General features: G+C 42.9%; 1 protein-coding gene across 1 annotated transcript in view; it reads left to right on the top strand.

The window, feature by feature from the left end:
* The first annotated feature begins 656 nt into the window (after positions 1–656).
* The window catches only part of ndst3 (N-deacetylase/N-sulfotransferase (heparan glucosaminyl) 3), a 71,934-nt gene continuing 60,449 nt past the window's right edge, over positions 657–12,141 (top strand). The window contains exons 1-2 of the mRNA XM_060892240.1: positions 657–817; positions 2,997–4,253. Of these exons, the coding sequence (XP_060748223.1) occupies positions 3,276–4,253 (978 nt within the window). The 5' untranslated portion in view covers positions 657–817; positions 2,997–3,275. The remainder of the gene's footprint in view (positions 818–2,996; positions 4,254–12,141) is intronic.

The raw sequence follows: 12,141 nt of genomic DNA on the forward strand, positions 1-12,141 counted from the left end.
AATTCTGTATAGAAGCTCAAAGGTGTAAATATTTAACTGTAGGAGTTGATGCAAACTTTAAGGTATTATAACAACTCTGTTAATACGGCACTCGGTATACAACTTTGTAGGAATTGATGATGTTGCAACACAGTATGCAGCCTAATAGGTGTTAATATGGCACTGTAAGAGTTCTTGCAAGAACTAAAAACTACAGTAATTCAACCATATAGTTGGTTTAAAGCTGCAGGGGTTAATTATATGTTACATGTACATTGTAGGTTTTTATTCAACATTGTGGTTAATTAATTATTTCAAGTCCACTCAAGAAGTCTTTATTGACGTTTTAGACATATATATGATGCTGATGCATTACATAGTGAAATAAAACAACGTTTCTCCAGGACCATGGTGCTCCATAAAGCAACACAAAGTGTCCAAGCCACATATCAACTGAAACGTTGTGCATTCATCCATTTTCCTGGTGATTTATGAGTCTAAAATAAAAGAAGCTGAATTCTTTGGACGGAGCACCAGCTTACACACACACACACACACACACACACACACACACACACGCATGCAGTGAGAGCAGGCACGCACGCACGCGCGTACGCACAGGCAGCGGTGGCGTTCCCTCAGCGACGCAGCATCGTCATCAGAGAGAGAGAGAGAGAGAGAGAGAGAGAGAGAGAGAGAGAGAGAGGTGAAGAGGTGGATGCATCATTCCGGATGGCTGCCTCCGAATCAGCAGCGAAAGGAGAAGATGAGCTCGCGCTCGGAAGGCGGCTCACTCGCCTCGGAAAAACCTCATCCTCATCCTCATCCTTACCTTGAGGTAAGTCAGCGCATCGTGGGTCTCGCGCATCCTCCAGACGCACACCATGCTGTTTCCCTGTTGTTGATTTTAATCTGCTTTACCAGATGCAACTTCTTCAAAGCACTTGCGCTTGAGCCTGGATCTTCTTTCTGCTGTCTATCTATTAGACTTGGTAATGGGTCAGAATTCCACGCTGCAGATGCGGGATCTGGGAATTAAACACGCGCTCAAAACGCATCCAGTGCTTTCATTCACTTTGTTATTAGTGGTGATGTCAGGATGTGCTTTTGTTGTTGTTGTTTTTTTTTTGCATTTCTACACGCGCTTTAACACCTTTACGACGTGCGCATGAAGTTCAGCTGACACTCACAAAACTCTACTTTCATCCTTTTTACTTTCATTTGTTCCTCTTTTACATTCCTGGTGGTTGTCCGTCCTGGTTGTTTGGTGTGTGCATGTGTGCATGTGTGTGTGTGTGTGTGTGTGTGTGTGTGTCATTGAACGTTTTACTCCTGGTTGCAGTTTCGGGTCATTCCTGAGTGGTTATTAATTAACCGCCGATTAAATAAAAGGTTAATTTAGCCCACAGGGCGCGTTACCCCAGAAGGACGCGCCTCCTGGTGGTGAGATGAAGGCGTTCTGGCCGCGTGTGCGCTCACAGACGCGCGCTCAGGAAGAGAGGATTTCCTCAGAAATAAAAACGTTTACAGGCACGAGAGAGAAAATGATGGAGACACACGCGTTAACAGGCAAAGACTGAAAACAGGATAAGAAACTTGTCCTGAAAGAAATCCAAAAAGAAAGAAATCGAAATTTACTTTATCAATAAATAAATAAATAAATAAATAAATAACAATAATGCATGAATAAAAGAAAATATATATACATATACTTATACATATACTATAAAATATATACTTTTTTATATTAATTATTTTTTAATTATTTTTTTAATAATTTTTTATATTAATTTATATTCATTCAAAACTGCCCAAGTGCGTACGGATGCACACATTAACCTCCTATGTGGTCCAAAAACACACGCATTTTAAAAGCGCTGTTTTGAATCTTTTTATTTGAGCTCTTAAATTCCTGCTTTTCACACATCATCTGCGTTTACATGATTGACAGCAGTGGAAGTACACCTGAGCAGGTTCCCTCAGATCTTTAATTAAATGAAAAACAGAAGTGCACCCTACATCCTGCCATATGCTGATGATATATTTAATGTGTTCCCACCAGTACCAGTCTTCCTATGAAGGTTTGAAAGTGCCTTATTAGAGGTTTTAATTTTATTATTATTTTTTTTCTTCAGTCCACACTAAAAGACAGGATCGTGCGAGTTACTCGAATCAGAGAATCGTTATATATCTAACTTACGCTTGATGTAGTGGTTGACAATAACGATGGCTGATTTTGTCTACAGTAAAGTCATTATGCGTTGCAGAGATCGGTTATAGAACAGTGACGTAATTAGCCTGTTGTTTATATATATATTTCATATAATATTTCATATATATTTTCATATATTTCAACTTTGTTCACTTTTTTTTTTTTTTTAAAAGTTAACCACAAGAGCTTGTCCTGTATTTTTGGAGGAAAGTGAGATCATGTAACAATCAGAAGAGAGCGATAACTACACTTCCAATTTATCCAACATTGAAGAACATATTCAGTGATCGTTTTTTATTCCCAGGCCATAACGAGGAAAATGAACATGACAGGGTATCAGAGTTGTTCAAGACAAAGAAAATACATTTTAAAGCTTAACCTAATTCTTTCTTTTTCTTGAGTTGTTCAGTAGATGAATATTGCCTTGAGATGTTGTTTCTGTGGTCTAGATTTAAGTCTGTGTGGGAGTGTGCACCATGGCGTGTGTAGGTGGGTAGGTGATGGTCGCTTCTTCCTGCAAGCCAGCTCGGAGCTCTTATTGCCTCGCTCCCCCTCCCCCCACACACTTCCTATTTATGTCCGACCAATCATGCGTCCCCCCGGGAAGTGTTGGTCTCAGCTGGTGAAGTGTCGATTGAAAACAACCTGGAAACTGACGGCTCAGTTTGTCCCTTTAGAAGACCGTTATCCTCCCATGATGAGCACCCGAGGGAGAGGGAAGCGTAGACACATTCAAAGACATGGGTTTTAAGTGGTAATTTGGAGAATGACAGGAGATGTGTCTTTTGTTTTCTTCTTTTAACAGGTTGCAAGGATCTACCACTGGAATTTCGGCACCATGGATAAAATCGCGTCCTTCTAACGTGGTGGTGAAAAAAAAACATTTCAAGCACGTAATCTTTTGAAAATGATGTAAGCATCCTGACCCCATTCTACAAATCATCTGGAGTAAAATAAAAATCACTAGCATGCATTGTGAGATGGTAACATGACCACAAAATGCATGCCAGTGAGCCAATCCTTTTATTTAGCCTAGGTTGGTGAACCATCCGAGACTTTCTCCCACACATGTACGCCGTTTGCCATGAATCTGGCCGTGAAGCTGCGGAGGAATCTGAGGAGGCTGGTTATCCTCCTCGCCACCTTTTGCATGGTCAGTGTCATAATCTCCGCTTACTATCTCTACACGGGGTCTGCCCAGGAGCTGGAACTGACAGACCATGGTGTCAGTCCTGACTGTGCTGAACTACGGGTGCTTCCTTTCCGGCCGGCGGAGTTACGGATACCCAAACCCATGGACCCATCACGGAAAGACCCTGTAGTGTTGGTGTTCATAGAGAGCCAGTATTCACAGCTGGGGCAGGACATTATCGCCATTCTAGAATCTAACCAGTTTCGTTACCAAGCTGAAATTGCACCAGGGAAAGGGGACATCCCTCCACTGACACACAAGGGTCACGGGCGATATGCACTGGTCATCTATGAGAACGTACTCAAGTACGTGGGTATGGATGCATGGAACCGTGACCTATTAGACAAGTATTGTGTTGAATACAGTGTTGGACTTATTGCCTTTCATCGTGCTAGTGAGAACTCCCAGCCTACCATGCAACTCAAGGGCTTTCCCCTAACCTTACAAACCAACATACCCCTGTGCGACTGCTGTGTTAATCCACGCTCACCACTGCTTTACGTCACCCGAGCGGAAGTAGATCGAGGACCTCTTCCCGGTGAAGACTGGACCGTAATCCAGTCCAACCACTCTACTTATGAGCCTGTGCTACTCGCCAGATCACGGCTTAGTGCAGATGATGCCAGTGGAAGGATGGTAACTGGACTCCAGGCCACTGTGGTTCAGGACTTAGGGCTCTATGATGGGGTCCAAAGGGTGCTGTTTGGGCAAGGCCTGGGCTATTGGCTGCATCGACTCATACTGGTGGACGCGATCGCGTACCTCACTGGCAAGAAACTATCGCGCTCATTGGAACGGTACATCCTAGTGGACATCGATGACATCTTTGTAGGAAAGAAAGGGACAAGGATGAAAGTGGACGATGTGAAGGTAAAGTATAAAGCTACAAATGTGTGTTTGTTCAATTGTAATTCAAATCCATTTAGGTTGCTCTGTGGATGCCACACAGTATTGGTACTCATTACATCTCTGCATCAGAGTTACTAGTTAATACTTTAAGAACAATTGCACAAAATTTTTTAAGCATGTCTTCTGGGCCTAAATTTGAGGTGGGATGTGAGGGGACAGCACCGTTCTTATATCACCCTGTAAAACTACAGACTTCACTGGGTTGGTGTACACATTTGTTGCCATGAACATATACAGATTATATTCATGCCAGAGCAGAAAGTTTAAATTGGTTGTGTTTCTATAAAGGAGGTGGGGTGTGTGGTAGCCTAGTGGGTGTTGGGCTACCAATCAGAAGGTTGTGAGTTTAAACCCAGGTCCACCGAGCTGCCACTGTTGGGCCCCTGAGCAAGGCCCTTCACCCTGTATTGCTCAGTTGTATATTTAAAAAAAAATGAGATAATGTAAGTCGCTCTGGATAAGGGCGTCTGCCAAATGCTGTAAATGTAGGTGATTATGTAAAATCAGGGTTGCCAGATTGGCATGTCTAGTAACAGTCCAATCCTGGGTAATAGCTTTACGTTTGACTTTGACCATCAGAGCTGCACTGTCAAAATCTTGGCTCTGACTGGTAAGATAAGGTTCATTAATCATCTCTGTCAGTAGTTTTGGCAAAGGTGTAGTTAACTCCATGGGTTTCCAGGGTGAGAGTTTTGTCTCAGTCAGAGGTAACGTCCACCAAACCTTTGGGGCGGAGTTCTTTGCGGTTTCCCTGCAACACGACAAGTTGTTTTACTTTTCTTTCTCCATTTCCGTTGTTGATCGTTTTCCTATAACAGCACAAACACAGGTGTTCCATTACTTCCTTATATGAGCAGAAATCCCAAGTTGTGAGACAAACTGGCAACCTGGGTTGAAACGCACACCTGTAATGCAGTGGCAAAAAGTAAAACTCGTGCTAAATGATCCCTGATGTATTTTGTCAGCGAAAGACAAACGTTTGGGGTAAATTTCATATAAAAACGGTTTGAAATCAAATTCACCTAAGTGGGGGCACGGTGGCTTAGTGGTTAGCACGTTCGCCTCACACCTCCAGGGTTGGGGGTTCGATTCCCGCCTCCGCCTTGTGTGTGTGGAGTTTGCATGTTCTCCCCGTGCCTCGGGGGTTTCCTCCTGGTACTCGGTTTCCTCCCCCGGTCCAAAGACATGCATGGTAGGTTGATTGGCATCTCTGGAAAATTGTCCCTAGTGTGTGATTGCGTGAGTGAATGAGAGTGTGTGTGTGTGTGCCCTGTGATGGGTTGGCACTCCGTCCAGGGTGTATCCTGCCTTGATGCCCGATGATGCCTGAGATAGGCACAGGCTCCCCGTGACCCGAGGTAGTTCGGATAAGCGGTAGAAGATGAATGAATGAATGAATGAATGAATTCACCTAAGTTTTAAAATCGATCCACTCAAACCAGTCCAGAAAATACTGAAATTTTGGTCTGTTATCTATGCAGCAAAATAATTGCTGATAACAATTATTATTATTCATATTAAAATTATATTTTGAACGCTGGATGTTAACTGCTTCATGTAACGCTCTCTGATTCTTGTGAAACTCCTGATATTTACTCGTGATAAAACCACTTAAACACACGCCTTTTCACGGCTTTTTGCTCTAAGGTAATTATCCTATTTCACATTAATTAGGTTATTCCATTAGTAGGGTGATTCTTCTGGCTCATTTTCCTCGCCAAATTGATCACGATTTAAAAGTGTGCTTTTAGCGAGCGCTACATTTGGGGGGAAATGATGAAAAGTGCACAATTTTATTACTCATGTTTGATTACTTTTTCAATTTGGAATGATTGAAGCATACAAAATCCCCACTTTATTATTCTGATAAAATCTGAATAAATGCTTCAAAATAGTTTAAGAAAACATTCCTAAATGTATGTCAAATGAGACAAACATGCAAAACATTTTATCTAGATGCTAAAAGCACCGCTTTTTGAAACTCAAAACAATTTTTTTTGTTTGTATGTTTGTTTGTTTTTTACACAGAAAGAAGACAAAACGTCTGTATTTATTTACAAAGGTCAGCTATTGGGCTTTAAATGAAGTTAAGATACTACTCCTGAATGTGTGTGTGTGTGTGTGTGTGTGTGTGTGTGTGTGTGTGTGTGTGTGTGTGTGTGTGTGTGTGTGTGTGTGAGAGTGAGCCTGAATAGCAGTGGGTGTTTGAGTTGGACTGACTGAATCTAAAGAAGCTATTTAGAGGAACAAGAGGAGTTAAATGGTGCTCAGACACTCTTTCACACACTCGTTCATTCTGTCGTTCCCACGTTCGCCCCCCTCCACGAACCTCTTCAGCAGATTGAAAGGTCGCGCTCACTCCATTATGTGATGACTTCATGACTTGCACAGCCTCTCTCAGCTATGTATGTGTGTGTGCCTGTGTGTGTGAATGATACTTCCTCAATTACAAAATCCCTATTGAATGAAATACAGTATACTCTTATCCACACACACACACACACACACACACACACACACACACACACAGCTGCACCATGTCGTTTGACAGACATGATGATGAAAGGAAACGATAATTAGGTTGTTAAAGTCGGAAAACCTGAGTGAAGTGCACGTTAAAACACACACACACACACACACAGATGTATGCAAGCTTCAACGAACACTGTCTCTAAATATTAATATTAAATCAGTCAGATTGCTCTCCAGATGTTAGATGTCCTACTATGTTATTTTTAGGGAAATTAAATTAAATTTGCATGTCAATTAATTAACAATAGGGTTTGTGAATTATATTATATATAGGGTTTATATATTATATACACACACAGGATGTGTATTATACACAAACAGATAAATCAATCTCAGGATAAATCAAAGAAGGGGATGAACACACCTCATCACGCAAAAAATTCTACATACACCTCATTGTAATACAAACTGACGAAGACCTTTATTTAAATAGCTTGTTTTAAGGGCCGTGACCAGATGACCACAGAGCTTCAGGCTTACAACAGCTTTTATTGGTCAAGGACTTCTCTAGAACGCAACTGATCACAGTTTGTGTTGTTCAGCATCAATGGATCTTTTAACAAAGTCAGGCAAACTAATGAGTCTGTAGAGGGAGCTGTAGAGTCATTTGGAAAAATCCAACTTTGTCGAATTCAACCAATCAGGCGACGACTTCGAAACTCATGAACGGTGCCAGATTTGTGTGCCGTACGCATCAGACGTTCAGCTAAAGATTCCTGGGCTTGATGTCTGAGGCTGAGGCTGAGACTACCATGAGCATGAGCATAAAAATCAGAGCAAACATTATGCTCAAACAAAACCGTATACAGAACAACAACTAGAGCTTCTTAAATTTGCTGACTCATGTAACGGACTGCTCAAAGGCTTTAGAAAATATGACGTGGTTTCCGGTAAGGGAACATATCAAGGGAACATCGGTGGTCCCTGGTTTTTGTGCCTCATCGTGGGATTCTTTTATTTTTTTTGTGTTAGAGAGCGAATGTTCCGGTGCACTACTGCCCCTTTTCAACCGAGGCAGTTTGAGTGCTGGTTCGGAGCCTAATTTAGAACCAGTTCTTTCTTTTTCGACAGCCAAAGCACCGGGTCTGAACCAGGAAAAGTGGTTCTTAAGTAGCACCAAAACGTTGCTGGTCTAGACTTAAGAACCGCTTTTGTCAGGGGCTGTGGGCGGGGCTACTGTTAGCGCATTTGATAATATACCTCACTCACTCACTCACTCATTTTCTACCGCTTATCCGAACTACCTCGGGTCACGGTGAGTCTGTGCCTATCTCAGGCGTCATCGGGCATCAAGGCAGGATACACCCTGGACGGAGTGCCAACCCATCGCAGGGCACACACACACACTCTCATTTACTCACACAATCACACACTACGGACAATTTTCCAGAGATGCCAATCAACCTACCATGCATGTCTTTGGCCCTGGGGAGGAAACCGGAGTACCCGGAGGAAACCCCCGAGGCACGGGGAGAACATGCAAACTCCACACACACAAGGCGGAGGCGGGAATCGAACCCCAACCCTGGAGGTGTGAGGCGAACGTGCTAACCACTAAGCCACCGTGACCCCTTGATAATGTACCTTAAGTATACTAATGTTTAATACACTTTTACTTTACCGCAATATGATACATTATCAGCACACATGATAGTAAGTAGCTACATGCTAAGGCTAACTTTTTTCTGTGTTAATGATAAAATAACGTTATGTACTTCCTCGATTACAACCTCCGTTTATACAGATTACATGGAGCTGCACTTACACGTCGGATTTGCCGCGTTTGGGTGTTAATGTAGGTTCACAAAGCCATGAGCATTAACAGTAAAGCAACATCCGCCATTGTTGATGTGTTTGTGTTTGCCGCTGCTGCGCTAAAGTTGCTGGGACACGTGACACGTATACAGTGACGTCAGACTCGGCTCTGTGATGCTCTCTAGCCGGTGGAAAGACAAACCGGTTCTTAGAAGGTTCGCCAGTGGAACCAACTTTGAACCAGCACCAGTGCTAGCTCTGAACCAGCACCCGGTTCTTTTTGGTGGAAAAGGGGCATAAAGGATATTGTGATAGATAGAGAGAAAGAGACAGAGAGACCTTAAAAACCACCGACTCCCTAATAAGAGCCCTGAATTACTACTGAACTCTGGAGCTGATTGAGACGCAGCCCGTCATCTTTGTTCTACATAAGTCTCTTAGTTTTGTTTGGGTTTTTCCGTGAATAAAAAGTTGCCATAAACAAACCGCCGCTGCTTCGTTAACGAGGAATAAGGAAGCGGCGTCACTACATGCTACAGTTTACACACTGCATGATGCGCAGTAACTGAATAAAACTTCTTACAGTTCATACATCAGCTGTTTTTCCCTCACGGTATTTTATTTATTTATTTATTTTCTTAATTGCCTGAAGCCAAAGTGCAAATGTGTTAATTACATTCTACTGGCCATATGTGTGTGTTGTTTTTTTTTCATGATATTAATTGCTGATGTGTTTCATTTCCAGCAGTAATATTCGACAGGAAAAGGTTACCGAATCCATTATATCCCCATCCTGAACGCTGTTAACTTACACACGGTGTTACAGTACACTTTGATTGGCTGGGACTTATTTAGTGTGTGTGTGAGTGTGTGTGTATGTGTGTTGGTGGCGGGTTGGTGTTCAGGGAGAGAATTAGTGGCGTTCGTTCCGGAGCTCAGCTGCAAATGTCATCAGCGAATTCCCGCCGGATCCCTGGGAAGGGAGGAGAGAAGACTTTGATTTGACTGCAATTGTTTTTAGGTTCTTCCTAGACCAAAATCTCTCTCTCTCTCCCTCCCTCCCTCCCTCTCTCTCTTTGTGTGTGTGTGTGTGTGTGTGTGTGTGTGAGCCCATTACTAAGCCACTGGAGTGAAATGAAAGGTAACAGTTAATCAATGGCAGGCCAATCAATGCAATGGAAACAGAGAAAGAGCGCGAGAGAGGACTTAATCGCGCTACGTTGCTACACAACGCTGTTATAACACGATTATTACATGTCGGTAACAACTTGCTTTGTGTTTTCTTGCGGTTTGCATGATGTGTGTGTGTGTGTGTGTGTGTGTGTGTGTGAGAGAGAGAGAAAAAGTGTCAAACAGTGTCGCCATGCTAGGTATTGTGGATTGGAATGTCTCACTCGCTCACAGCTTGCCGTATCTCCCATCAGCCTCTTGGGCCGAGCTGATGAACAGGGTACGCTGGTGATAAATGAGTCAACACGCGCAGCAAGATGGGATTCACACCACAGGGTGTGTGTGTGTGTGTGTGTGTGTGTGTTTGTGTGTGTGTGTTTCGATGAGGCACTGAAAATGCAGTAGATTTGTGTATATACAGTATATTTCTATATATTTATACATGCAGCATTAAAGGAATAGTCCACTATTCTTCAGCCTGATGTCTGTTACTCGGTCTGCAGCGGACGTTTGATTACAACATACAAGAAGAGAAAAGAACTGGAAAAAGCTGGTGTTTTCTCCAATTTCTCGGGCAATAGACGGTTATGGGGAAGGCGTTGGAATACCGTCCGTGTTGTCGGATCGGTTCGTATGCAGGAAGAGCCTTGAAAATCCACCTACAGGCTCTTTGGATAGTAGGAGAAATCCAGAGAACCCCGAGGAACGGATCTCACCAAGACATGAGGAGAAGATGCGAATGATGCAACCACCACCATGCTGCACGATTTATGTAAATGACCTATAGTTCATTTACATAATTTATGCACAGGCAGTCAGAAAGTTGAAATGAAACTAAGTCAGGATTTTTTTTTCTTTTTCTTTTATAGGTCTCGTACAATCGAACGACGGCCCTTAGAATTTCGTTATCCGAAGTGTATTTTTGTTCCGTTCGCAGTAGACAGGGAAACATCTTGAAATTCTTGCCGGTGTTGATCACACACACTCGACAGATGTGTTGATAGAGATTAGGTTGAAAAATAGTGAAACATTCCTTTAATGAATCTGTTCCCAAGCTGCTGTTTGGCAAAATAACCATGATTGCTGTACTACATTATGAATTTAGCGCTTTTTTGGTGAGATTTCTGGGAGGACCTTTTTCTGTGTACGTGTGTGTGTGTGCGTGTGTGTGTGTACAAACACACACGATAAAACTGGAGAGATGTAGAACAGAGGAAACAAGCGATGAACATCAGAAGGAAATCGCACGATGTGCCCGACCTCCCCGAGAACCGATAAAGCAACAAGAAAGAAAAATGTTTAGCGCAGCTGAGTACGAGAGCAGGAGGGAAGGGTTTGAGGGGAGAAAGAACGAAAAAAAAAAAAACAAAGGAACAGTGAAAACAAACTGGGACAAGAAGCAAATGAAAAGAGCGTGAGAGAATAGATGGAGGGAACGTATCGGGGAAGAAAGAGTGCGAGAGGAAACTCATTTTTGTCTGCCACAGATCCAGTCGCGCTGTAATGAGGTTTCATGGTGTCGTAGCAGAGATGCCTGCGAGTCAACAATATGGAACAGCGAACACACACACACACACACACACACACACGGCAATATTCATTCTCTTTTTTTGTTGCTTTCGCTCCATTGATTTTGAAAGCAATCCTTCTCTTTGTTTTAGCGAGGCGTGTGTCAGTCTCCGCTCTCGTGTCTTACAATACGGCGTTTGTGTATGAGAATCTGACGCGAAACAGGAAACCGTTTGTGCCTCGTGTTTCGTTTAGACGAAAAGGTAAACGTGGCCAAAGCAATGTTTAATCACCAGCTCAGCTATATGATCGCTTCTAGAACAAAACAGCAAAAGGAGAAAAGAACAAACAGAAATCTTTGAGCCAGACAACCGATTTATGTTAGGATGCTGCTCCTGTCTGTCATTTTAGAGGCGGGACATGAGTCACTGATGATCCTGGGGGGCGGAGCTTTTTTTACACTTTTGCAATAATTTCTCATTTTTAGTTTCCACATATGATCCAAAATAACCCCAGACCCCAGTAAGGTACGATTAAGGAAGCGTCACAGTATGGTGCTGCTTTTGAGCACCGGGTTTGTCACCAGCTAACAAAGGAACCTTGAATGAAGAAGACGTGAATTTCGTTTTCCAAGAAGGCCTCGTCGCGACTGAACCTTTTGGATGGTGTTGAAATCGCCGATCCCTCAGAGGAAGCCTCATATCCTTGAAGAAATGAACGGAAGCCTTTTATTTTTGTCACATTTTCTTTCTTCACATATTCCTACTTTGGAGGTTATGGTCAGAGCACAGGGTCAGACATGATACAGCAGATACTGGAGCAGTGAGGGTTAAGGGCCTTGTTCAAGGGCCCAACAGTGGCAGCTTGGCAGTGATGGGGCTTC

This window comes from Tachysurus vachellii, chromosome 2, assembly GCF_030014155.1.
Source record: "Tachysurus vachellii isolate PV-2020 chromosome 2, HZAU_Pvac_v1, whole genome shotgun sequence".
Classification (NCBI taxonomy): domain Eukaryota; kingdom Metazoa; phylum Chordata; class Actinopteri; order Siluriformes; family Bagridae; genus Tachysurus; species Tachysurus vachellii.